The sequence below is a fragment of the Halichoerus grypus genome, chromosome 13 (assembly GCF_964656455.1).
Source record: "Halichoerus grypus chromosome 13, mHalGry1.hap1.1, whole genome shotgun sequence".
Taxonomy (NCBI): Eukaryota; Metazoa; Chordata; class Mammalia; order Carnivora; family Phocidae; genus Halichoerus; species Halichoerus grypus.
The window spans coordinates 94,482,668-94,510,488 of NC_135724.1; the positions used below are offsets into that span (position 1 = coordinate 94,482,668).

The following is a 27,821-nucleotide window of genomic DNA, read 5'->3' on the forward strand; positions in this document are numbered from 1 at the left end:
AATCACAAGAGCAAAGGCCCTGAGGTAGAAACTGCTCGTGGCTTAATTTTTAAAACCCTACTACCCTTCACATACGTTACCTTATCTCAACCTTACAGCAGAAAGAGCTGTACTTTATGGACAAGGGACGTGGGCTGGAGGGAAGAACATCTACTTCACTGGCAGTTCGGGCCCCGCACCAAGAGAGCTCTGGGCCCCAAGGCAGTGCTTCTGCACTCCAGCCGCTGGGCGGTCTGGCCCGAAACTCTAGACTGGACCACAAGGTGCCCTCTCCTACGGAAAACACAGGTGGGAAAACCGAGGCCCCGGGGGAACCTACTCGAGCAGCAGTCAGCCCACATCCAGGTGGCTGGTCTCCCAGAACCGGGCCCCCTGCATCAACCTCGACTACTTTATTCCCACACGAGTCCCAGGAACCTGAAGCCCGGTTACGGCGAGGGGCTTCACGACTTACTAAGCCCTTCGGTTTCTGCTACGGAAACCTTCCCAGGTAGACGGGATGAGGGTCGCGATCCCCAGGACCCAGAAGTTACCAGGGCCTCAGAAACGTGAAGCGACTGCCCTGGAAAGGGCAGGGCCTGACCCCCAAACCCCTAGCCCCCCGGCCCCCCAGCCCCCAGCCTCAGAGCTCCCCGGCCCCTTGGTCCCCCGGCCTCAGAGCTCCCCGGCCCCTTGGTCCCCCGGCCTCAGAGCTCCCCAGCCCCCCAGCCTCAGAGCTCCCCGGCCCCCCAGCCCCCAGCCTCAGAGCCCCCCAGCCCCCCAGCCTCAGAGCTCCCCGGCCCCCCAGCCCCCAGCCTCAGAGCTCCCCGGCCCCTTGGTCCCCCGGCCTCAGAGCTCCCCGGCCCCCCAGCCCCCAGCCTCAGAGCCCCCCAGCCCCCCAGCCTCAGAGCTCCGCGGCCCCTTGGTCCCCCGGCCTCAGAGCTCCCCGGCCCCTTGGTCCCCCGGCCTCAGAGCTCCCCGGCCCCTTGGTCCCCCAGCCTCAGAGCTCCCCGGCACCCCCCGCCCCCCGGCCCCAGAGCTCCCCGGCCCCTCGGGCCCCCAGACCTCTGCCCCAAGAGCTCCCCAGCCCCAGAATCCTCTGGTCCACCAGCCCCCAGCCCCCGACCCCCCAGTCCTCGGCCCGGACCCTGGCCGGGGCAGCGAAGACCAGGAGACCTCGCACGCGCGCAGGGAGGGGCCGCCCCAGCGAGCCGCGCACTCGGCCGGCCCGATGCAGGTAGCGCGCAATCCGGCGCCGCGCTTTCGCCACTGCCCTGGACAACCGTCTGAGAAAGCGAACCTACACACGCTCTGTCCTTTGATTACATCAGCTCCTACCGTGGCGAGGCCTCCGAATGCAGAAGGCTAGAGCCAAGATACTTTCTGGCGCCTCGAACGGCTCCAAAGAGCAGCGAATCTGCCGCACCTGCTCGCCGGAAGTAGGGCTGCCCCTCGCCGGAAGTTGCGCTTCCTCCATTTTGTTGCCCGCTATGGCGGCCGTGTCGAGTTTGGGGCCGGGATGCGGCGCTTTTGACTGAGGGGGTAGGCCAGGCGGAGGCATTGGGGACATCCGCGCGGCGCAGAAGAGGACCAGCCTGGACGCCGGGGACGCTGTCATGTACGGCGCGAGCGGAGGCCGTGCCAAAACCGAGAGGAAAAGCGGCGCGAAAGAGGAGGCCGGACCCGGCGGTGCCGGCGGTGGGGGAAACCGAGTGGAGCTGCTGGTCTTCGGCTATGCCTGCAAGCTGTTCCGGGATGACGAGCGGGCCCTGGCCCAGGAACAGGGACAGCACCTCATCCCCTGGATGGGGGACCACAAGATCCTCATCGACAGGTCGGTTCCTCCCCCCACCCGCCGGTCCTCCCCTTCCCTCGCCCGCTTGATTTCGTCTGATGTTGACTTGATGGCCAGGACTAAGCAGGAGTTTTGTGGAGCCAGCGGGGATCTGGGGGACCCCCTCCTCTGTCCTTACATCCCCCTGGTTCTGGAGGGAGGGGGACGGTGAAACCCGCCCTAAGACACTGGCTGGAGTCGCGTGTGTCGCCGGAGGGATCGTCTCTGCTCCTGCAGCCCCTCGCGACCCCTCAGCCCGGTCGCTGGGTCCAGTTGGCCGGTCCGCGCGGCGGAAGCTGCCCGTGCCCTGGCCTCTCCCGACCGGCGTTCCCGTGGGGTCGTGCGCTGCCTCCCTGCCCGCGGCGCTCCCGCAGCTCCGCGTGGTGGGAGGGCACCCCGAGACATCGCACGCTGAGGCCGCGCTGTTAGAAAACCTTTTGGACCCCGAGAGTTAGCCTTGAAACTTGTGTGCCCCCCGCGCCCTCCTTGTGGAGCGCCCCTGTTTTGCCGGCATGACCTTCTGACTCCGCCAGCCCCCTTCTCCCCACCCTGGGATGATCTGACGTGTTCTGACTTGATTCAGACCCAGGGTGAATTTGCCGATCAGTTGGAAGCCAGTTGACCCGGGCAGACGCTGGCTTTGCTCTCAGAGGTGGTGTTCTTAGGGCTGGTTTCACGGTCTCTGAAAACCCAAGGGTGGAACTGGGATGCAGATGTGTTTCTTTTCAAATCAAACCTGCTTTAGGTAATCGCCCTGCGGGTGTTTAGCCGCTTTGGGCAGAGGGGTCCGGGGTGGGGGATTTCTAAAGATGTTTGGTTTGAAAAGGACAGCATTACATGCTGTAGGTTGTTTGCTCCCATCCCCCCCCATATTTTCAGGCCCCCTTTCCTTCTCCTTGGGGTTCTTGTTTGTTGCTTTGGTTTTTTTTTTTTTTGCCGGTTTGGCAACTCTGCTTCTGGGGCCCGGACTGAAAAGCTAACGATGACCAACCATTTAACTGTGGAATAGTGTCTCCGAGTGAAGGAAGCCCGTCGTTTGATTAAAGCTGGATTCTGCAAAGCCCTGGGACATGACTGTAGGGATGACCTGTGAGCTGGCCAGAATGGACACATTCATGACCAAATAGGCCTTTTTCCATCCCTGACGTTGCCGTTTGGAGTTAGATCTAGAGAACAGTGACTCTGGAAGGGAGGGTTGCCAGAGCAGGTCTGGACCTGACGCTCCGTGCTCTGCTCAAACACGCTGTGCCTTTAAACCATAGTTTCTATCGATTGATGCTGCCTGAGTTGTTAGGCAGCTTGCTTTTCCAAAGTGTTACTTGTGATATTTATTATTAAAGTTTGGTAAGCGATGAAGTCTGAGCTCTTTATGCAGTTTTCCATATCATTCTGTACATGATTGGAGTGAGGTCTTCCAAAACTAATGGGGAGCAAACGCTACACATGTACATGTATAATATTTTCAAATAATGATCTACATTTGTAAGTTAAGGAGGTTTACATCAAAAATAATTTTGAAATTTAATAAAGTGCAATAACTTGGCTACTCTGGAATTTTGGCCTTTTTTCTTGTAAATGTCTTTTTTATTTAAGTAATTTTTGGTCCTCATTACAAAAGTCAGCATTAAAAAGTCAGGCAGACTTTTGTTTGTCTCTCTTTGTCTTTGCAAGCCTAAATCTGAGTGTTTCTGAATCACTCATTTATTATTTGATATTGCACATCGACAGCAGCTTCATTGAATCTTTATGTTAAAGGTATAGCAAAAAGTGCCTTTATTTCTAATTTGGCTAAAGTGCCTATTGGTCCATGCACAAAAACATGGATGTGTCTTAACGTATGTGACTTCCTGGGGGTATAAAGTTTAGAAGAAGATATTTATACTGCACCTGCTAATAGTTTTGCTCTGTTTCCAGTGAACCTCCTTAAACTGCACGTATATGTCACTGTTCCTATGTATGTGTGTCTCTCTATCACATAACCCAGCACTTATTTCCTCAGCCAAGTGGCTAGGGGGCGAGCCTAGCCAAGATTTTACCTCCAATGGACGCAAGTTTCTTTGGTGAAGATCTCTCCTGAGAGTTCGGGACTAGCAGAAAGAAGCGAGGAAATTTCGACCGTTGGGTTCTTACGGATAGGTATTTATGTATTCGGTTTGTGTGAATGTAAGCTATATTTGACTTTTCAGAAAAAAAAATTTTTATTTTTATTTTTTTTGCAAATGGCATTGAATGGTTGAGCAAACCATAAACGGTAAGCACTGCTAGTGAAGTGAGCACCATTTATGCTATTAAAGGGTTGTTTACCTTTAATTACAAGTTTTGTCATATTATACAAAGGAATTTAGACTTTGTTACAATAACTTGAGTTTAAAAGTAGGTGAGCTATGACTAGCCAAATTAAATATAAATCTGAGAAGATTTTTTATGTTTGTTTTAATATTTTTATTTCTTTGTTTTAATCGGTAAGTATGTATATAAAACATCACACACAAACCAACCTAGACGTTAACTTCTTTCCATTGACCAGCGTGTTCATATTACAGATATGATGGGCGCGGTCACCTGCATGACCTTTCTGAGTACGATGCTGAGTATTCCACATGGAACCGAGATTACCAGCTCTCTGAAGAGGAGGCACGAGTAGATGCCCTGTGTGATGAAGAGAGGTATTTAGCCTTGCATACGGACTTGCTTGAGGAGGAGGCAAGGCAAGGTACTGCTCGAGAGAAACTTACTTAAGCAACAAACTTTTAAAAATTTTTTAAGTATTTAAAATTTACTCCCATTCATTTTTTTATACTCACTCTTTCTGATATTATCTTGACAGTACCCAGTGGATTGGAAAAACAGGAGTCTTTGCGTTCTGAGAGGACCTCAGGATAGTTTATATATAGAGCCACAAAGAATTTTCCCAGCTTTTGAGGGCAGACTGGGATTTGAAAAAACAAAAACCAAACTCTTTAACTGTTCTTCTTTAACAGTATCGTATAAACTAAAATTGATGTTCTTGTCTTTGCCTTAACAATCTTTAATACAGTTCTTAATCCCCAAATTTCTCAGCAGGAAGAAATTTTCCACAAAAGACGTGTGTTCTGCTAACTGTGGTAAACATGTCCTGGCAAAAGAGTCCATATTATTAGATGTGAGGTGTGAATTTGTAAAAACATGTTTGCCTCAAAAAGAGGTTGAAAAAAGTGTGTTGTATGCTTTACTGATAGCTACAACTTTAGAAATATGTAAGATTTTTCTCAGTAAGTTTCCATTTTTGTTAATAAAATTCTCATTTTTATTCAAGAGGAAGAATACAAGCGATTGAGTGAGGCGCTGGCGGAGGATGGGAGCTATAACGCGGTGGGATTCACTTACGGCAGTGACTATTACGACCCGTCGGAGCCGACAGAGGAGGAGGAGCCCTCCAAACAGAGAGGTGAGGGGGGGGCTGCCGGCGTGACACGCGGCTGGCGGCATCCCGCACACGTAGCAGCACAGCCTTCACGGTACGGGCGTGGACGCTGAGTAACGGGAACCTCACCGTGACACAGACAGCGTTAGCGGAACTCCGTCTTAGGGTAGAACAAACTAGAAACGAGAAAATGAAGTGTTCCTGGAGGTGGAAACTGAATGCAGGCCCTTGTCTGCATTGGATCTAGATGCCTTCCACGTATTTCTCTTTGACTCGGGTAACTGGAATTACTCACTCTGGATCTTTGTTTCTTAACTGATGATACATGAGTTGATACACGTGGTGATTTGTTCTCACGGGCGGGTGTCACTTTACAGGATAGGCGTTAACTACCCTCGTGTGAACCTCCTGCTTCACATCCCCCCACAGCTAAAATAATGACAAGCCTCAGCAGGACGCCTGTGAAGTCACTTGCTGATCAACAGAGACGAGCCTGAGACCTCCCAGTTAGACTTGGTAGGACCCGCAACACACACACCCGTGCGGTGTTGTGCAGTAATGTTTATATAAAATGGAAGATTTTAAGATCATACTCTTCTGGTTTAACTCTAGGAACTTTCAATATAAAAAAGTAGTGCCCCCAAAATATCTGGGCTCGCGAGTGCAGGAACAGATACCCTTAGTCACTTTGGTAAGCCCTGAGAGCACAGTTATTACAGTCTTGCATAGTAATCAGACATTAACTATCGATAACGATAACACGAACCGGAAACTTCAAGGCTAGATCAGTATGTTCAGGACGTTCTGTTTAAGGGGACGGAGAACTGTATGGGGCACCCGGCTGGCTCAGTCGTAGAGCATGTGACTCTCCATCTCAGGGTCGTGAGTGCTAGCTCCACGTTGGGTGTGGAGCTTACTTTAAATAAATAAATAAAAATATTAAAGGGAAGGAGAACTCTAACTTTAGAAACTACACGAATGTTTAATAAAGTAGAATCACATCATATGGGGATTTCGTTTCAGAGCTGACAGTTATTTGGGACCTAATTGGTTTCTCGTCCAGTTAGAGACCTCCTGACAAGTCTGTTACAGTGTGGTCCGCCCGGCCTGGTGCGGCCGCGTGGGGATCTCCTGCCCCCTCCACGGGATGGAGGGCGGTCTTGCACAGGGGCTTCCTGGTTGCCCTTCCCCTCATCCTGCTCTTTACCTCTTGGGCAGCAGTCACTATTGTCCAGCTGTGTCCTAGGGGCCTGCGAAGACTTTCTGCAAAGACTGTTCCGTTAAAGCCTCGTTACGGCGTTTCACGCCTTCAGAAGTTAGGACTAGTGGAAATGTTCTTGCAGGTCCAAGAAGTAAGCACTCATTCCTTTATCTACAGTGAGTTACCTCTGTTAGGGTTCTGGATAGTTGAGATTCTGTTGGTTTGTTCCCGAACTGCGTACATTATGTCTGCTTTAAATACGTAGTATTTTTGATCAGAAGGAAGGAGTACATACTATATAACTTCATACATGAGAATGGAAATTTGTAAAGGCCCAATGTCTTTTGCAAGATCAAGTGACAGCTTTGGAAAAATCCATAATATTTATTTCTTAACATTCTCGATTAGGGATCAGCCTCCTGCCACCGCCGGCCCAACCACAGGTTTGTCTGAAGTTTCATGGGCGCTCAGCCGCCCAGGCTTGTGGCAGCCTTTGTGGCTCAGTGGCAGAGTTGAGCAGTTGGCCCGCAGGCCGCGTGTGGCCAGAAATGCTTACCGTCGGGCAACGTCCAGAAAGTTGCTGACCCCTGTTACACGTGTCGGATATTGTCTCTGTGTAATTAAACTTCTTTACAATTACTGAATTTTAAGAATTTCAATGTGATTTAGTTTCTCTTCGAAGTTTTAGTGTGCTTTCTCTTTAAGTTCTCTTTTACTATTTTATAAATTTTTTTTATTTCTGTAATCACATTCTCAGGACTTTGCCTTATATGCTGATTACGTTTTTTTAAGATATGTTTATTTGAGAGAGAGTGCTAGAGTGCGCACGTGGGGGAGGGGCCTAGGGACAGGAAGAATCTGCAGCAGACTCCTCGCTGAGCGTGGAGCCCAGTGCGGGGCCAGATCGCAGGACCTGAGATCTGACCTGAGCTGCAATGAAGAGCCAGCGCTCAACCGACTAAGCCACACAGGCGCCCTGCGGATTAATTTTTTTAATGAAAGTTGGGCCCATGTGAAACTTACATCTTGGCTATTTGTGCTTCGCTGATGCTAATGTAGGTAAAATGCCACTTGGTAGAATTCAGGTTGGTACCCAGTACCACTGACAGGGAGGTTTTACTTCAGTGTCGCATTACTAAAAAAAAAAAGGCTTTTTTGGTTTTCCAGTGCCATCAATGGGTTTAAATATTCCTTGATTTTCAAAGTTGCTGTATTGTCCTGGCATTTTGGGGCATTTTAAGCTTCATGGTGTGAGCGTCTTTGTGTGTCACCCCCTGTTCCTTCCACATGGCAGATTCTCGTGATTTTCCTGTGGGTTTTTTTTATCGTTATTAAAGATCTTTTTTATGAAAAAAGAGGATTTGAATTTATTTGAATCTGAGTATTGTAATGGTTGTATTTTGTTCCGTGCTACTAAAGCTATTTTTCTGCAAATTAAGGTGTGTGTAAGGACGGAGCAGCTCTGTGTAACCTCCGTGTTCCAAACAGCTCTTGATTTGGGCTCCTTTACTTCATGAGCAGCGGCACACAATGGCAAGGCTGTTTAAGAGAAAAATTTCCATCATTTTGTCATGTTAGGGAGCTAGAGTAAATGTTGTACTTTGATAAACACATCTTTGGCGCTGTGCCCAAGGAGACTGAGATTTGAAGTTGCTGCTTGACCTGTTGCAGAGCAGGGTGTCCGCTGTCCTCCAGCCGCGCTGGGCCGCTTGGTCCCTGCTGCTGGCGGGGGAGCTGCTGATCACAGGAAGCTGTCAGGCCCGAGTGAGTCTCTGGTTCTTGGGGGAGAATAAGGGTACGTAAGTAGAAACAGGCGGGACGGTGTTAAATAATTCTTACTTAGGAATTTATAATCCACCTGGATCTCCTCAGACTAGAATACCCAGGTTTTTAGGTACGATGAAACCTGCTTACAGTTCCTTCTTGGCTTCGTAGAAGAATTAGGTTTGATAGAAAACGTTCAAAATTGTTCATCTCATCAGGAAACCACATGTGGTGGAAACATTGGCTTTGATGAAGATTTCATGTTTACTTAATGTTATTTTTTTGACAGAAAACCTAGTAGGTATTAAAATCCTTTGTAATGTTAGCTTTGATAAGTTTTCTATTAGGTTTTTGTACATTTCACTATGTCCTTTTTTTTAAAGATTTTTATTTATTTGAGAGAGAGAGAGCATGAGGGGGGAGGGTTAGAGGGAGAAGCAGACTCCCCACTGAGCAGGGAGCCCAATGCGGGACTCAGTCCTGAGACTTGAGGATCATGACCCGAGCCAAAGGCAGTTGCCCAACCAACTGAGCCACCCGGGTGCCCTCACTGTGTCCTTTTAAGTAGGTGATCACCTGGGGCGCCTGGGTGGCTCAGTTGGTTAAGTAGGTGATCACCTGAGTGATTGCAAGGTATGCAGGTACCTTCTGATTCAGGAAATTTTGACATGCAGAGCCCCATCTGACACTCGGTGGACAGAGCTGTTTGTAGATGGAAATGGGAAAGTCATGGAGGTCATTTGCGTGGGTGGAGAAGTCTTGGCAGTTATACTTTAGGGCTTTACAACTCGATGGTGAAATCATCCCGCCATCTGGGCATTGAACACCTGTGCTGTGCCTGCCTCCCTGGGGTTCCTGCAGAAACAGCTCGGACGGGGTCTTAGTGCCAGTTAAACACACACACACATCACAGAGCTGGGAGCGGGGAGAACCGATCGCGGTCTGAGTGCCCGCTAAGCAGGGCACGTTGTGGGGAGACGCCCACTGCCCGGTCTCCAGGAGAGGTCAGTGCCCAGCAGCCTCCTCTGGGGGGTTGGTAACATAACCCGACTGGTGCATGCTGGAGCGGAAGAGGAGACGGGAAGGTGTTTCTAGAGGTGATGATGGGAAGGTGAAGAACCAGGGAACGCACTCGCGGCAGTCCCTCCACTGTTGCTTACTGTTGGTGGCCGCCTTCCTTCCTGGTCATTGTTCTGAAGTTTTATATTTTCTTTTTATACAGAAAAAAATGAGGCTGAAAACATAGAGGAAAACGAGGAGCCTTTCATTGCCCCTCTGGGGCTGAACGTGCCGCCTGACGTGGAGCTGGTACGTGTGCTTCGTGTTCACGATACTGCCCATTGTTATCAGTGTGAGTTAGGAGCACCGGGTAGCCCTGGCGTAGCCATGACGGCCCTGTAAGTTCGTAATGCTTTCAAATGATCTGTGAGTTCATGGAGACAAAACCACACCCCACCTATTCTCCTCCAAAGAAAAAGGGAGGAATTCCAGCAGAATCCCTAGACCAGAGCATCAGAGATTCGAGGAGCTGGCTCTCGGAGGTCACAGAGTTGAGCCCCCACGTTTACCAGCATGGAGAAACCGAGTCAGTGAGCGGTGAGGGAGCTGCTGGTACACTGTTAGCCACGTTTAGACATAAGAACAGTCTCAATCGTGGCAGCGTGGCTTGCAGGGAAGTGGCTTTGTCCTGGCTTTGGCGGGCACTTAAGGGAAATGTCTTTACCTTACTTTGCTGCTCTTGCACCCGGGCTTCCTGTCCCTTGTGATGAAGGCCCGGTGGCATCTCCAGGCCGCCTGGCACTCAGGAGGAAAACCTGGGTGGGACTCCTCTTGGCCTGAGTGCTCTGCAGCTCGAGCCTGGCAGAGCTGAGTGGTTCACCCTCCCTTCACGCCGCTATTCCAGCTGCATCTTGTGAGGTTCAGGCTGAGCTGCAGTGGGTGTCCCTGGGGGCCTCCTGCGCTCCCGGCGCTGTCCTGGAATGCTGACAGCCCCGTACACCAGCTTCTGTGCCCGTCCCCCTTCCACAGGAGAAGACCGTGGCCGTGCAGGTGGTGGGCCGGAGCGGTCGGAGTGTTGCATGTGCACACTCGGGGGGGAGGGGTGGAAATTGGTGCTCGGTGTGGTTTTTCCTGACTGGATTTCTAGCGCCATGGATTTCTTCTTGTGCCCTGGGTTCTGAGCCTCTGGGTGCACAGGGGGCCAAACTGTTCGTGGAAGGTTCTGGCCCCTGTTTTCGTGTGTCGATGGCAGGCGGCAGAGCCTCCACCCCGTCCCTTACTGCACTTACACACTCACACCCTCTCCTTCCTTCGCTTTCTCAGTCTTTGTGCAAGTAGGAGTAAAAATGTGGATTTTGCTGAGTGGAATTACTGCTTATGTTTGCTTCCCCGTTTCCAGCATTCAGTTAAAGCTGAAAGTGTCATTTGAACGTTTGATATCCTAAGACTTGTGTTAATATGCTTTCTGTGTATTGTTCTGGATTATCTTCCTACTTGTTCTGGAACGTGCTATTTATTCTACGTGAAAGACCCATTAAAAACGGGTTGCTCCCTTACCTATGTTTAATGCTGAAAGCTTTTATTTAAGGTTGACTATGTGGAATTTTATTTATTTTCATGTGAAAGATTATTTTTAAACTATTATGTAAATATAAACGTGGAAGTATAATAGATTTTATTGTGTTGTTTACTTTCTGTTAAAATATTTAATGGCTGTGTATTCTCAGCCAGAGTAAGCATCACTAAGCTATTTAATGGTCTGCCGGAGCTAAAAATAGTCGATACCCGTTGGAGAGCAGAATGGTAATTTGCTTTCTTAATGTTAAAGAGTTTCTTGTGATATTGCAGAGCGGCCTCTTGAGTAGGAAATGGTTTGATTCTGTGGAAACCGTGTCTGAGTGCTGTCGGGGCGCTGCCGGACAGGGTTCCCTGCGTCCTGGTGTCAGGAGTTGGGGGCAGCAGTTCGTGGTCTGCAGCTTGCACTGCAATGTCCCTGGGGGGTGGGGTGTGAAACGGGGTGCTTGCAGCGGGACTTGCGGCCTGTAGGTTGGGAGGGCATGCTGCCTCCGTGCGGCGGGGCTGCCCCCACTCGGTAAAGAAAGCAGGCACTCAGGGCGCCTGGGTGGCTCAGCCGTTAAGCGTCTGCCTTCGGCTCAGGTCATGGTCCCAGGGGCCTGGGATCGAGCCCCGCATCGGGCTCCCTGCTCAGCAGGGTGCCTGCTTCTCCCTCTCCCACTCCCCCTGCTTGTGTTCCCTCTCTCACTGTGTCTCAAATAAATAAAATCTTAAAAAGAAAAAAAAAAGAAAGGCACTCAAGGGTTCTTGAGTGTAAACTGGGCTTTTGGATTAGAGCCTAATGATTATAGGGTCTGTGGGGTTTGTGTGAAGAGTAAGGAGTAGTTAGAAGTCGTGGCCCTCGGGGAGGCAGATGTTGGCAGGTAGTCGAGACGGGCCGAGGCTGGTGCTGTCCTCGACACTGTGGTGGCCCTCCTGGCTCCGTAGCCCACGGGCCCCCTAAAGTGACCTCACAGTTCTGTTTTAGCTTTTCATAGTGATTCTGTGTGTGTTTTCTTGTGTTTCTCCCTGGATATGTGGCCTGGTGCCATTTGTCCCAACATTGTGTTTTCAGCCACCTGTCCCCTTCTCGGGGACCTGGCTGCCTGTCTTGGTCACCTCCTGAGCTCTGCACGCGCCCGGTCCCGGTTCTGGGTGTGCCCTGCTCTGTGCCTGCTTGTGCGGGGTCGTGTTGGTGCCCCACGCCTGGAGCACCACTGGGAAGGTGGAGGGAGCATCCCTGTGGTCAGCCCCAGGGACTGGGAGTGCTGCTGCCCCACAGACCCCAGTAGAAGTTATTGCTAAGGGAAACACGCTCCTTTGAACACACTTTATGAACCAGAGGACGAGCAGGGAAGGGTTCAGTGTATGATCGCCATGGTGCGCAACGTTTCCGTCCGTTGGAGTAGGAACACCGCGGTGACGTGTGCCGACCGCATGCTGTGTTTCCGGCACCACACGCCGTGAGTGGCTCCCGTCCCCACCAGTGCGTGGGGAGCAGATGCCCTTGTCAGCCCGAGTGCGCAGGGCACCTGGAGGTCTAGGGAGGCCAGAGCAGCTGCCCCAAGGGAGGCACGTGAGGGTCAGGCCTGCCGCCCCGGGCCCGGCTCCAGAGCTCTGCGCCTCGGACTGGGGCCCCACTGATTGTTTGGATTAGAGTGTTATTGTCATCATAATTCAGGGGTTCTGTTGCCACGGGATGGGGGTGGGAAGCATCCTGTGGCATTCTTGCCTTTTCTTTGGGATCCTAAGCACCGTTCACGTGTGGCGAGCGTGCCCCATGTGGGCCGTGCATGCGTGTTCTCCAGGTACCTTGTCTTCCAACCTCTCTTTCCTGGCAGAATGTAGATCACACGTATCACTAGATCCCGTTGTAGCACCAGGATTTTGAATTTTATTTTGAAGTCCCTTCCCGCCCCCTAAGATTTTAAAAATATTATCCTGTTTCCTACCGTTGCATTTATAGTTTTTTGGGGTTTTTTTACAATTGAATTGTGACTTGATGTGATATTTATTTTGGGCTGTGAGTGAAGTGGGCATTTAATTTTTCCTCCCTGATCATAGCAGAGGAGAGGGCCAGCCCAGCTGCTACGGGGGCTCCTCACTTTTCACTCTGCCTTCCATTCCCGTGCCACCCCGTCTTGGTCCCCCTGCTTCATGTCTGAGCTCCAGCATTTTCCAGAGCTCTTAGGAGACCTGACACTGGCGTGAGCTTTCTCACCTCATATACTATTCTACCATTTCCCATTGTCTACCGCGCAGTTTTTAGAGCTGTGTCAGTGTAATCTGGGAGGACTGAGGAAGCATGAGCCTGCCTTCTTGGGCTCAGTCACTTTCTTAAACCAAAGGTTTCCCCACGTGAGACAAGTATTTCCCTTTTTATCATCAGTTTTTGTAACACCTCATATATGTATATATGTCCTTGAAATCCCACTTTATAGTAGGGATACTCGTATTAAATAGAAAAAGATCGATGTAAAAATAGTGTGATAGAGCAAAGATTTTCCACACCAGGTGTTGGTATGTTATCCACTTGCTCTGCGAGCAGGTCCAGAAGTATGCTCACCACGTCCTCTGTTTCTCACCACGCTTTGAGGCCACTGTCTTTTTACCATGATGTCGTATCATAAATAGGCCTCCTTTTAGGAGATTTTAAAACAGCAGGTTAGTTTGGTCAGCAGAGAATGCCTCTCCATGGAGGCGATTGTAGCTTCCTTTCAAGGTCACTGTTCTGAATTCACTGTTAATGATCGACATGTGCGTGGAACACAATTTCAAAGATTAATCATGCTGTTCACCCAAGCCATTGAAAATCTGCCTCAGGATCCATACTCCAGGCACAGTGGGCCTTTGACATGGAATCTAGTTTATTTTGGAATCAATAAATAACCTTAATTGTAGGTACTTATCCTGTTTAAGTGTGAAGGACTTCGAAGTATTAGTTCAGGAATTAAATTTAAGAGTTAAGGCATTTATGTTTTATGAAGGATGTGGTTCTGGAATTACAGAAAGCATCTTGAATAGTTAACTGCCCATTTTTAATGAATAATTTCCCACATTATTTGCATGTAATTTCCAAGTGTTAATCTCTGCGTTATTATTAAAAGTATTTTTGGAGTATGGCTTTCAGCGTCTGGTCTGACAAGCTCCATTTGTGGGTGGGAAATGCCAAGCGTGTCATGTAGTAGAAGTAACAGCAGCGCTGGCAGGGTCTGGTTCGTAGTAGTAACCTCCTCACTTGGAGGCAGCCAGATGGTGCCCTCTGTCCCTGTGGGTAAGACCCTCCCTGTCCTGGGAGACCACACCCTCGTGCTGTGGAGGCGAGTGAGGTGCAGCAGCAGGTGAGAGCACGGGGCTTCCTCACACGTCCGAAAAGGCTATTTCCCAGGCTATGAAATCCAGCCCCAGCTAAGAAGGAAAGAGGAGTGATGTGTAGACACTTGAGAAACTTGGTGAACGTGTACCCCCCCCCAGAAACATGCATATGTACATAACTTGCATACAGCTTCTGAGGGTTCACAGCCTCCAGCCCCATCACAGAACCTGGTTACTGTGGAGGTACAGTGACTTGGTGTAAAAAAGATGGCCTCGAGTCAGTTCTGCTCAAAGCTGGAGTGGCCTGCCTCGGTCCGTGAGTTTTCTCCCTATGAAATACTGCAGAATCCAGAAATAGACCAAAGTGTCGTGGAACCAGGGCTGTTCAAACTGGGCTCTTCCGACTGAAGTGTCTCTCTTTTTTTTTTTTTAAGATTTTATTAGAGAGAGAGAAAGCTCAAGTCGGGAGGAATAGAGGGAGAGGGACAGACTCCCCGTTGAGCACAGAGCCCAACATGGGGCTCAGTCTCATGACCCTGAGATCATAACCTGAGCCGAAATCAGGAGTCGGCCACTTAACTGAGCCATCCAGGTGCCCCTTGAAATGTCTCTTATTTCATACAATTGACAGTAAAACCAGTTTTTTTGTGTGTGTTTTAAGTCATGTGGCCAGTGAAAAAAGAGGAAAAATTGATCACGTGAATATGTATGTTTTTTCATAGCCACCAACAGCCAAAATGCATGCTATCATTGAGCGCACAGCCAATTTCGTGTGCAAACAGGGAGCACAGTTTGAAATAATGCTGAAAGCCAAGCAGGCCCGAAACTCTCAATTCGACTTTCTACGCTTTGATCACTACCTCAACCCCTACTACAAATTCATCCAGAAAGCCATGAAAGAAGGACGCTATACGGTGCTGGCGGAAAACAGAAACGAAGAGAAAAAGAGTATGTGAGACTGTGTGGACGCGGGGTCCGTGCTGGGCGGCCTCTGGGAGGGGACAAGCCTGCACGGCAGTATTTCCGGAATGTTCATGCCGTCACTAAGGCGTGCTGATTAGATGGGGTAAAGCGCTTCTTGCGTAGATCTTGGAAATACACTAGATTCTTAATTAGTATTTCCATAGATAGTGAAATGTAATTAAATATTGATGCTATCAGAACATAATCATCTGGTTTGGAAATTTTTCCTCTCGTTTTGGCTGTTTCACATTTCCTGGAGAAAAGAGTAAATCTGCTTCCTGGGGTGGTCCCAGCCGTGCGCACAGAAATGGAGCGGTCAGCTTTACTCCCTTTTTTTATTCATCTCTACCATGATCTGTTGTTTTTTTTTTTTTAAAGATTTTTTATTTATTTATTTGAGAGAGAGAGAATGAGAGAGAGCAAGCACATGAGAGGGGGGAGGGTCAGAGGGAGAAGTAGACTCCCTGCCGAGCAGGGAGCCCGATGCAGGACTCGATCCAGGGACTCCAGGATCATGACCTGAGCCGAAGGCAGTTGCCTAACCAACTGAGCCACCCAGGCGCCCTGTTGTTTTATTAAATATCTAAATTGGGAATTCTTACCACAAAGCCCAGTTAACTCTTTTGAAAAATGTGCAGGGACAGCAGTCTATACGTGTCTGCCATTGAATTTTTTTCTCTTGAGCTGAAACATGATTTTCAGAATCATTTGTGCAAACCTTGCTTACAGATCTCATTTTCTCCACAGTTAGTTTTTTAAAGTATCGGTTGCCGTTGTTCTACCTTTCATCAATCAGGATTTTTGCCTTTTTTCTAAAAAATTAAAACGCGGTGGCTCCAGACTAGTGAGCTCTGGACGGCTGTGCTGGCTGGGCCCGCGGCGCTCGCCTGTCTCTGTCCCCTGCTTTCCACTGAGCACATTGGGCAGTGGCGCTCCAGGGGCTCTTCTCCAGAGGTGCTCTCCAGCAGATAACCGCCACACGGTTACCAGCAGCCCTGTCTTTGTCTGCTTCTGAGTGTCCCCATCATGTATCTGTGCCCTGTCTCTCCGCACACACCAGAATCTTGAAACACACTTTTGCTTTCCAGAGTCGGGGGTCAGCTCTGATGATGACGATGATGAAGGAGATGGGAGTTACCTGCACCCGTCTCTCTTTGCTTCCAAGAAGTGTAACCGCCTGGAGGAGCTGATGAAGGTTTTGATCTTCTGTATTTTTTGTACTATAACAAAACTGCTGCTAGTCTAGTTTTGGAAAATCATGAAGCAGCCATTTCTTTTGTATCTTATCTTATCATCATCAAAGTCTGTTTTGCATTTTCATTGTTTGATTGGTGGCTCACTTTTATCGGGGGCAGTACAGTCCTGCCCACCCCTCCTTCCTTTCCCGAGTGGTTACTAGAGGATGGAAGCCATCTGTCCCCTCGCTTCCTCTGGGGCTCACGCATGGCCACAGTCAGGCCCTCTCTGTATGCATGCTGAGGGTTTCCTGAAGCACGTCCACCGAGCCCTTAAGTTGAGCCTTCTTTGGCCACGAAAGAGTTCTCCGTGACTCAGGGTCCGGGAAACGGTGTGATCATGCATCCTCTCTGTCTGCAGCCTCTGAAGGTGGTGGACCCGGATCACCCCCTTGCCGTGCTGGTCCGTAAAGCCCAGGCCGACAGCCCCGCCCCCACCCCCCCCGCAGCCGACGGCACCGTGCAGCCTTCCCAGGTCGAGTACACCGCTGACTGTGAGTACCTCGCTGTGCGCCTCCCGGCCTGCAGCCCGCGTCTGGTGGAGGTGCTGGGAGGACTCGGTCCCTCAGGTCTTAATGGTTAGCCATCCTCGGCACGTGGCCTCATCCTGCTGTGTGTCACCTAATGTTGACGAACGGCTGCTCCGTGTCCAGCATCAGCTCTGCCTTCCAGGAAGGATGAACAGAAGGGTAGGGGAGGAAAGCAGGTGCTCGGGGACTTTGCCCTTCTTTGAAGACCCCTGCTTCCCCCCCCCAAGAAGCCGTGCCTGGTGCCCCCTTTGACCCGCACAGACAGGACGGTGTTGCATGGTCTCCCGGCCTGCAGGGGGTCTGGAGTCCAACAGGCCGCGGCCCTAACCGAAGTCGAAGCTCTGTTACGAAGCCCAAGGAGCGCGGACGCTGGCGGGCTTGCATTGTCTGCATGGTTGCTTTCCTGCAAAGGACACAGCTCAAGCTAGCGTGCGATGTGCGCCCTAGAGTCCCAGCTAGTTACAGTTCCCACCTGTTCGGGCTGCTTGCTAGCCTTTTGTCTTTTTAATTACCAGAAGATTATTAATGGAAGGCAAATCTTGAGGTTCTATTCAAGTAATCATTTGAAAGTATTTGACCTCGGTCTCATTATCCGATCTTTTTAAAATTGCTCAGAAGTTCAGTGTTGAATAAGAGCAGAGGCTTTAGGATGGCTGCAGGGATTTGTTGTCCTTCACCTGCAGATCCGATCAGATGATCCATCCGTAAAGCTCGTCACCATTAGAGGGTGGAAGATCAGCCGGAGATGATTCTCTCTTAAGACGTAGGCTGCTCATTATTCGAGTGTCTGTCAGAAAGAGTAGCCAGACCCCCTGCGCCCCTCTCCTGGTGCGGCCCGTGGCAGCATGTGACTCTGACGTGCCGAAGTAACGTTTGCAGACTTTACAAGTCAGTGACTTGAGGGAATTTAATGCACGTACCCTGAAAAAGCTTCTTAAAGGACCTGGGGTTTGCAGTGCTCATGGCGGGGAGTGCTGTGTGGACAGCAGGGCCACACGGGTGAACGGGAGTCGGGAGTGACCAGTAGAAATTGGCTGAGTAGAATGTCCCTCGGCTTCCTTGTTTTCCTTTTTCAGCCCTGTCATTGAATTTCTGCAAGTTAAACACCTTGTCCGTGTGCATCCACTAGATCCTGAAGCTATTGAACTGTCTTGCACGGAAGAGGAGAGGAAATTCGGGGGCAGGGTCACCATCACCCGATCATTCACTCTCTTTATCATGGAGCTTGTACCGTTAAGCATCGAGGGCGGTGGCGGGCGGCGTGTCTGCAGCCCCCACGGCGCTGGGGGGGGCGCCTGCCGTGCAGCAGGCCCAGAGGCTGCTCTGTGACTCAGGCTCCCTGCGGGCTCCCAGAGCCCCATTGACGCCGGTCCCTCCTTGGGCAAACATCAGGTGCACCAGGTGCAACTCCCTGCCTGGACCCTGCCCACCTTCCCCCGGAAGTGCTCCAGCAGGGGGCGCCAGTTAGTGAGCATGGCGCCTCCCACAGTGTGAGCGTGACAGGCCGTCTGGGACTCGAGCCTGGTGTTACAGCCTCACAGCTCAGCTGTCTAAGCCAACAGAGATGAGAGAGTCCGTGCTGACAGGACCCGGGGCTGCTTACACAGGGATCACGGCTGTGCCAGAGGCAGGGACCGGGGTCCAGGTTTTCCGGAGAAGCAAGAAATCTAAAACGTTTAGGTGAAATATCTCAATTTACAAATGTCGGCAATGAGTTCATATTTTGTAAAAATACAAGGCAGTCCAAGAAAACAGTGGGCAAGTAGGTGCTGCTTGTAGGCATCGCTCTGCATCCAGTCTCCCACTATGCCTGTGGAAGGGGTCATGGGCGTGGGGGCAGTGGGCTGTCCCAGTGCTTCTCAGGAGACTGCTCAGCAGTGGTCAGTGCTGCCTAGAGGCTGGGCAGGTGGGCTGTGAGGTGTCCAGACTGCATGTAGAACCCTCGTTACCAGAAGCGAGAGCCGATTCGTTGACATGGGGAGGACAGAAGCTGGCCTGCAGTGGGGCGGGAAGCAGACAGGGTGTGGAAATGGACGCCTGAGCATGGGCCCTCTGAAGCTGGGCTGTGCAGAGGGAGAGGGGCCGTGCCTGGTGGGGAGCGAGTGTCCCGTGGGAGCCCCCCGACAGCACCCGCCTCAGGGCCGCCACAGCAACCTCTGTCCGGGTCTAGGGCTCGTGGGGTGAGGCAGGAGGCCGGGACGGTTAGACACACTGATGCAGGTTCTAGGAAGAGCCCCGGGCTTGAACTTGCCCAGTGCAGATACGTGTGAGCACCTGTATTCAGGTTTTCAAAGATGTTTGTTTTCATCTGCGCGTAGATTCTGTGGTTACCTTTGGGAAAAAAAAACAAAACCAAGAATATGGAAAATTTGAAAAGGAGGCACAGTGAGTCCTATCAGGTAGTAAGTGAAATGTTACAAGGGAAGACCTGTCGGGGCCTGAGGAGGAGGTGGTTTAAACAAAGTCTGGGCTAAGAACAGACCTAGAAGTGGTACCGGCGGACCTGAAACATCTCGTACCGTGGACACGAGGTGTACCATCGGCCAGTCGCGTGGGACTGCCCCCTCCGTTCCGGACGCTGTGCGGTGACCAGGTGCTGGCGCCCCGGAGCAGAGCTTGGGTGGCGGTCTGTGACTTGACAGCTCTCCGCCCAGTTCTCCCTGGTTCCACACGGTCTTGTAAGCAGTTGGCCCTCCACTGATTTGCATAAATTCTAATTAAATGTGTAATTACAGTAGTTTCACTGGAAAAAACTGTTCCAGAGGACAGCTGTGCCGTTCAAGCAAACAGGCCCAGCGAGCTGGAGAGGAGCCTCACGGCCCTGGCGTGCAGCGCACCAGGCTGGCAGCTTGCCCAGCACGCACAGCGGGGCCGCCGTCAGGGGGCGCGCGGACGAGAGCCCCGAGACGCACGACCAGAGCGGGTGGGGAAGGCACCGGGGCAGCCTGCGGGGAGGGGAGTCCCCAGGGATGAGCCCCGTCTTTTACCCAGCAGCCTGGCGGCTTCCAGGTGGAGGTGCCGCGTGGACAGCTCGGCAAAGTGAGGAGACTTGGGCCGGTGAGGAATTCTGTCCTTTAAGCCAACAGATGACATTAGATTGCGCTAGTAGAAAAAGTAAAATTACGGAGGAAGCAAAAGCGTCCAACACACACCAACAGCTTTTATAGTCAAATAGGGAAAAAAAGTGCAGCAGAAACACAGGCCGCAGTGTGAGTAATTCAGAAAGGTAAACGTGGCTGTGCAGTTTCTGTAAGGCTTCCCCTCGCGGCTCCCCCGAGTGGCATTGTGCCTGCTGGCTTCAGAGCCCGAGGCCTGGACGGTGCGAGCCAGGGCCCCCTCGCACCAGCCCGCAGCACACGCGTGCAGGATGCAGACTGCGGCGGTCGACAGGCCCGCCCTGGCCGGCACGCAGGAACACGAGAATTGCAAATCTCGGGTACAGTCAAGGCTTCTGGGCTGTTGAAAATGTTATTTCACGTTAACAAGCTTGAGTTCCTTCGTAACGATAGAGATTGAAGAAGAGCCGCTCCGGCCGGACCTGCGGTGCGATTTCCGTCTGTGCCGCGGGCGGAGGTGACAAGGGCGCGTGTGCAGGGGCGCTGGCCGCGTCCGTCAGACCTGAGGTGCACGTGCCTGCAGCCCACGCCCACAGCTACAGGAGTACTCAGCACGAGCTGGGGGGAGACCGAGATGCCCTGCGTGCCCTCGGGAGAGGACAAGGGGACAGCAGGCTGCGCGCAGGGGTGGGGCGGGTCCGGAGGAGCAGGTGGAGGAGGAGGCCCTCGAGTCGGATTCAGACTCGGGGGGAAGCGTCTCCAACGGGTCAGGTGAGAGACGACCTGCAGAGTGGGGCTCCGCGGGGGGCCGCTCCGTCGCCGCGTGTCTGTGCCTCTTGGACCGTGGAGGTGACTGTCCCCTTCCCAGAAAAAGCGCAAGAGGGATGGCATGTCTCTGTGAAACTGCTGCAGGGTCCCGAGGGAGCTCTGGCAGGTCTGTGACGTTAACACGCAGTTTCAAGACCGTCTGTCCGCTCCCCGCCGGAGCCTGGCGCCGCTGGGGCTCGTCAGGGCCGGGGTCACCCAGCCTTTCCCGCTCTTCCTATTAGCGCGTGGTTAGGGATCACCTCGGGCCTTCCTTGTGATTGACTTCTTGCTGATGAGAGATTTTCCTGGATAGAGGCAGCCTCGGAAGAAAAGCGTCTGTTTTTATTTTGAAAGAATTTTTTTTTGAAAGATCCTTAAATACAGATGTGTAAAACTAACAATTTCTTCCTTTTATTAGCTTGACAGTGATTTTCTGTTACTTGGTTGTTTCCTGCTATTTAGTTGTAAATCTTAGCCGAAGAGGGTCATAAATATAGTTAATTATGCGGGAAACAGTAATACTGAATGAAGTACTGTTCACTGGTATAGCAGGCGGGTTTTTAAGACTAAAACACCAACCCAGTTTTTTTAAATGTTTCTTTCTATAAATAACTGAAGTGAAATTAAATCATACCATGTGGCTAGACTAGATATTTTCTTGCTTCTGCTGTTTTTTTTTAAGTGTGATTTTGCTGTTGTTGTTCATGGCATTTCTTTTTTTCCGCAAAATCATGACCTTGAAGTGCTTTACTTACTTTCTAAACCCTTTTTTAAAAAAATGCCTTTATTGTAAGTGAAGAGAAATAGAAGCAAGAAAGTAAAAATAGTACCCAAGATTCCACCACCCAGAAATAGACATTTTTACCCTGAGGGGAGCATCCCTGATGCAGTGGGAAACCCTGACAGGAGTGGGGGGAGGGCGGGAAGCCCCCGGCTGGGGATACAAAGATGGGCTTTGTGCGGAACAGGGATTAGAAAGTTGGATGTACAGATAGAAATATTTGTGTTAAAGCGGAAGTAAGCTTTTTTAATTTTACTCCAATTTAACAGAAGAACCTATAATCAAAAATCAAAGTAAGGTAATTGCTGATCTTCAGTTAAAAGTTTCTTCCATACCTCAATTCAGTTTCGGAGATTAGGAGAACACTAAAGAGATTGAGATTGTAGATTTTTTTAAAGCTCTGTTTTTATCTTAGATGTCATTAATTAACTGTGAAACTGGAAGAAATTAAAATACTCCTAAAATCCCTTCCTCCCCCGCCCCAACTCCTGATTTTTAGGAAGCAGTGTGTTTGTGTTGTGAGAGCGTGAGTAATGCTGATGGTGTCTGTAGCCCACGCCCCTGGTCGGGTTAGCCTCCGTCGAGGGTTAGGTTTTCACTGGGGCGCCTCTGTGCGTTCGAGTGTCCTGGACCCATGTCGCGAGGGTTCTGTTCACGCATTCTCGCATGCTTGAGGAGTGCCCCCTCCCACCCTGGTGCAGACAGGAGAGCTTGTCTGGATGTAAAGTTCTTGGGGAGTATCTTCCTTCTCCGAGATCTTTGTAAGCTGGCGTCCAGCCCTGTCCTTCCTACACCAGAGAAGCCAGTCGTGTGGGGCTGTTAGCGGCTTGGTTCTCACTCATTGCTCCTGGACGCCGTTCTCGGAGCTCGGTCACGTCAGCGAGCGCCTTGGCGGAGAGAACCGTACGCAGGCCCGCTGCCTGGAACCCAGGGGCGCTTCCCAGTGGGCTGTGGACTTGGATACATTGCTGTGAAGAGGAAGGGGCCGGCTGCACCTCCCCTACCTTGCAGCTCGGCTGGGGGGGGGGGTGCTGGCGCTCACTGGCTGGCCGCCTGGTGGGCGATCCCCTCCCTCCCCTCCCGTTGTCCTGGAGCCTGTCCTGCCCCATCTCAGAGACTCGGTTCTCCATCCTCCATCCTGGAGGCTGTTTTCCGTCGTGTGTCTCTCTTTACTTTTTCTCTTCCAGTTGTTGGCTTCTCTGCTTAAAAGACGTCAGTTTCCTTCTTTTGGATCATCTTTTTCTGTGTGTATCATTTTCTCTTTTTTGTTTTAATCTGTTTCTCTTTCGCCTTCAGCATGTGGGTCTGGCCATCTCTGTCCATCTCCTTCTGTGTCAGTGACTGGTTTTCTCAGTCATACCTGTTCTGTCCGTTGCAGGTGTTTTTTTTAAGAGATTTTATTTATTTATTTGAGAGAGAGACAGAGAGGGGGGAAGGGCAGAGGGAGAGGGAGAAGCAGACTCCCCACGGAGCAGGGAGCCCGATGGGACTCGATCCCAGGACCCTGGGATTATGACCTGAGCTGAAGGCAGACGCTTCACCCACTGAGCCACCCAGGCGCCCCTGTCTGTTTGAGTTTAAAACGTGCTGGTTCTGTAAAGGTGTGGCTTGGGGCCTCTGTTCTCTCGGTGCAGCAGCGGGATGTGCAGACTTGCTGTGAAGGTCCCGCCGTCACTTTTCAGGTCCTGTGCCGCAGGTTCCGCCGTCCCTGGCACGGCCCTGCTCTTGCAGCTAGTCGGCAAGCACAGACAGGAGGCCGCGAGGGGGCGTGGCCAGGCCCCAGCCGACCGGGCTTCAGGGGCGCCCAGACTGGAATGTCATAGAACATTTGTGTCATGAAGTGTTCTGTTTTGTTTCTGACCACTGAAGCATGTAAAAACCGTCGCGAGCTCTCCCGGGCTGCACAGGAGGCGGCAAGCCCAGTTAGGACCCAGCTTAGCTCGGCCCCGGTCCGGCTCAGGGGTTGCTTTCTTTCCTTTCCTTTGTGCTCCGTGGAATTCTTCTCTCACCAGATTCATCTGTGGCTCTGAAAACTCCGTGCTTGCTTGCATTCTGTTCTCGTGCAGGCCGCGGTGGTCGCTGCCCAGCTCTGGTGGCCCGCGTAGCTCTGTGCCCTTTCCTGGTTGTCTCCCGCTCACGCCGGCGGCTCTGTCCAAACCTTTTGTCCGATGCTGTAGGCCCTTCCTCCTTGACACTGTCCCCGCCACGTCTGAGATCCTTTGTCTTCCTTTCCAAGTGCAGCCTTCTCTGGAAAGCCCATTCTGGGCTCTCCTGTGAGACCCTGAAAATGCCCCCGAGCAGGTGTCCGAGCCGCCGAGCCCCCAGTCAGCAGGCCCTCCCCACGTGTCTGCAGGCGTCTCCACCCTGCGGTTCAGGCTGTACACTTGAGCCGCTCCCTTTCTTCACCCAGAACTCTCTGGAACCTGCTTTTATGTAACAGGCCTCCAAACCTAATACAGTATTGAAAACTCAAAACTTTTTACGTGAGGGTCACTGATGAAGACTTTAAGTAATGGGTAGAGACAGGCCTTTCTAGAAGGTTTTATTTGCCAGAAAGAGAGCGATTGCTTTTAAACACTGGCCTGAAGTCCCTGGGTCCCGTATTCATAGGGTTAAAACTGATTGGTTTGAGTGGTTTTCCAGCTTTACAGACGACATTCTTCATCATTGCAGAAGCTGTTCAGATATTCCTAGTCTAAGGCTTTGGTGACCGAGACAAGTCTCCTTTCGTTTGGGGAATTTTCTTTTTTTTAAGATTTTTATTTATTTGAGATATAGACAGAGATAGCGAGAGATATAGAGCGCAAGTGGAGCAGAGGGAGAAGCAGATTCCGCGCTGAGCAGGGAGTCCAACGCGGGACTCGATCCCAGGACCCTGGGATCATGACCTGAGCTGAAGGCAGATGCTTACCCGAGTGAACCACCCAGGCGCCCCTCATTTGGGGAATTTTTTTAACACTGGGTCGTCTGGAGGTCATAAGGGACTAAATAAAAGGTGACTGGGATGCACTTTGTGGTAACAAGTATTAAGTTTGAACATACTCAGACACTGTGTGATGATCCAAGTGATAAATGCTTTCAAGTATTTAGGGAGTTAGGCAGGGCAGTAATACTCTTTGATGTAAAAACTGTCAACTTAGTTGAATCACTATGTTGCACACCTGAAATTAATGTACTTTATATGTCAACTATGCTAAAAAAAGGCTGCTTTAAAAACACAGGTGTGGACTTAGCATTGTAGGGGTTGTTGGTTGGCTTGACTGTGGTTTCCCTGCGACACAAGACTGTATTATGGAGAGCCAGCAGATGAGTACCCTGCGTGCAGCAAACAGGGGTCACAGGGGCCCTTCAGGAACTCGTGGAAATGGTCCAAATCCACCAGGCAAGGCTGGAAGTCTTGGGGACGGGGTAAGCAGACCGTCCAGTGGATGAGAGAAATGCAGAACGCGGTAATACGAGAGATCACTATTGAATCGTGTTGTTGGTGCCTGGTGTTTGAACTCCCATAATTTGACTTCTCCTGGGGTAAAGGTCTTCAGTGTGAAGAGAACATAACTTTTTAAACTGTGGGCAGAGGAAAATTCTCCAGTCGAGTAGAATGCTGATGAGATTGATACTGTGTTCAGGATCTGAATCTTTAGGTGCTGATAAAACCTTTATTAAGGTTTCTTTTCAACAGAATAGGTAGTCTCATGGAGTTTTATGTTACATAGTGAAATCACCATGAAAATTACTTATTCTGACGCCGGTCTGTCAGCTGTTAACTACACGGGAGGGGCCACTCGGGCCTCGGTCCTGCTATGCGCACCCCCCGGGGCGTGTGCAGTAACTTCTTTTGGCCGGTGGCTCTCTCCACCCATCCCCCCACCCCCTGGAGTCTAGCTTTAGCTTGAATGTGAAATAGGGGTAAAGGAACCTCACTTGTGATTTGGGAAATTATCTACAGCGTTGCATGTTCTGTGTGTTTATTGGTTGACTGTGAACCTAAGTCGGAGATCAGACCCCCAAGTGTTTGGGAATATGCATATCATCCTCTCCATAGAATCCACCCGTGTCTCAGAAACCCCTGAACGTGTGGTCACACAATAGAAGGGAATACGGGAAAACCCAAATAATGGTGGGAGTGAGGACAGATGGTACTCCTGTGACTTTTCCATATGTTTGAAAATAGTTTTGAAGGGCGCCTGGGTGGCTCAGTCGTTAAGCGTCTGCCTTCGGCTCAGGTCATGATCCCAGGGTTCTGGGATCGAGCCCCACATCGGTCTCCCTGCTCGGCGGGGAGCCTGCTTCTCCCTCTCCCACTCCCCCCTGCTTGTGTTCCCTCTCTCACGGTCTCTCTCTCTCTCTGTCAAATAAATAAATAAAATCTTAAAAAAAAAGAAAACACTTTTGAAGTTATTAACTGCTGAGGTTAGAAGAGCGTTTCTAAAAGCTCTTGAGAAAAGTGTGACTTTTGGTGGCGCCTGGGTGGCTCAGTCGTTAAGCGTCTGCCTTCGGCTCAGGTCATGATCCCGGAGTCCTGGGATCGAGCCCCGCATCGGGCTCCCTGCTCTGCGGGAAGCCTGCTTCTCCCTCTCCCACTCCCCCTGCTTGTGTTCTCTCTCGCGCTGTGTATCTCTCTCTGTCAAATAAATAAACAAAATCTTTAAAAAAAAAAAAAAAGTGTGACTTTTGGAAAACAGAAACAAGCGTTCCAGTTTGTGGAGGGGAGGGAGGTGTAGCTAGGGTGAACGGAAGCTGCCAGGTGGGCGGCCTGCAGGTATTTTTATTATACTTGGAATTTCATCAATTAAAAAATGTGTGGGAATTTATTTTTTCTTATTCTCTGAGTATATCATGCCCCCAATTTTGCCTCTTGGTCCACAAAGAGTAATATATTTACTGTCTGGCTCTTTGTAGGAAACATTTGCCAACCATGCTCTATCCCAGAATTAGCAAGAGACCTTACTTGAATATAAATGTCTTCATTTTACTGACTTCTTTTTATATGAAAGCTCTATAGACTTTAAAGTTATAGCAAAGATCAGTTTTGGTAAAATCCCGCTCTTAAGTATGTTGTTTGTGTTCTTAGGAAATGTTCCCACATCTTGTTGGTACAGATCTGTGTCTGCATCCCCGACCTCCCTGCCTTCTTGCCGTCACCGATGGGCTGGGCAGTGGAGGTCTTGAATCTGCAGCATCTGCAGCACGACCCCCGATTTCCCCTCACACCCCCAGTTCAGGCCAGAGCAGCGGGCGCCATGCAAGTCTTCTCGTCTCTCATACCCATGTGTAATCACGCTATACGTCCTTGGGGACCTCGTTCAGGATCTGTCCCAAATCTGGCACTCCTCACCAGGTCCACTTGTGGTCTCAGCCGCTGACTGTCAGCCTCCTCGGTCCTGGTGCTGCCTTCCTACAGCCCAGTATGATCCCGAAGTTGAACCCCGTGTCATCACGTCTCTACTCAGAACCTCCTTGTGGTTACCCATCCCATTGAGATTCCAGAAACTCGCCTCCACTGCCCCCCAGTGTGCTCTTCCTGTTCCTGAAGTGTGCTAAGTGGGATCTGACCACAGGGCCTTTGCACTGGCTCCTCCTTGGCGTGAAACACTGTCCCTCTCAGGTCATACCTCCCCTGGCTTTGCTGACGGTCTTCCCCATTTCATGCCCTTCTCACAGGGTTTCATATTCTCTTGGCCATTCTCAGTGTCTGGTTTACTTCATATCCTCACTTGCTGTACAGAAGCGGCAGGAGGACAGGACTGGTCTGTCATGGATACTGCGGGGCCTCCAGCCCCTAGACGCCTCGCTCCTACAAGGACGTATTTATTAATAGTGGCTGGATGGACACACGCAGTAACACACTGAGGAGGAGCGGGAATGATGCTGTTTTCCCGGCATTCAGGGGGCACTGGAGGGTCAGATACTCATCATCTCTTTGATTATAATTAGGATACTTTAAAAATTACTTGAGTCAGAGTAATACACTTTCAAGTAATGTAATAAATGCTTTTTATGAGAAGTATTGGTCGAACCCCCCTTCCCCCCCACACACACATTGTTTCACAGTATTTCCTTTTAACCATTTGTCTTTGAGTTCTTGATGGTTACCCTCTAAGTCACGGGTCTGTAGCGCTGTTTCGGGATTTATCTGCCCTGGGTTGGATTCTCTGTTGTCTTCCTGCTGTGATGGATGATAATTGAGCTCACTGGTGCTCTCTCACACCCCAAATTTTACTTCTTAAGTGTTTCATCTCTGCTTTGGTTACTTTGTAACTTTAACTGATACACTTAAATCTCTACTTTATCATCAAAATTCAAAAGAGAACGATACAGGAACGGCTTATCAGTCTCCTGCCCTGACTCTCCGTAAGTCTGAGGCCTGTCTTTACGCCCTGCGCCCTGCGTTAGAGTAGCC

At 50.7% G+C, this 27,821-nt stretch overlaps 1 protein-coding gene across 6 annotated transcripts in view; it reads left to right on the forward strand.

Annotated features, from left to right (window-relative positions):
* The first annotated feature begins 1,439 nt into the window (after window positions 1-1,439).
* Window positions 1,440-27,821, forward strand: part of SFSWAP (splicing factor SWAP) — a 69,471-nt gene continuing 43,089 nt past the window's right edge. Inside the window, exons 1-7 of one of the 6 annotated variants that reach the window (XM_036108777.2) lie at window positions 1,440-1,813; window positions 4,357-4,526; window positions 5,109-5,240; window positions 9,404-9,489; window positions 14,772-14,997; window positions 16,101-16,207; window positions 16,609-16,741. In XM_036108777.2, coding sequence (XP_035964670.2) covers window positions 1,596-1,813; window positions 4,357-4,526; window positions 5,109-5,240; window positions 9,404-9,489; window positions 14,772-14,997; window positions 16,101-16,207; window positions 16,609-16,741 — 1,072 coding nt within the window. In that variant the 5' untranslated portion in view covers window positions 1,440-1,595. Of the gene's footprint in view, window positions 5,241-9,403; window positions 9,490-14,771; window positions 14,998-16,100; window positions 16,208-16,608; window positions 16,742-27,821 lie in introns of all 6 variants that reach the window. The other 5 variants (XM_036108778.2, XM_078061147.1, XM_036108779.2 and 2 more) reach the window with 5 other exon arrangements.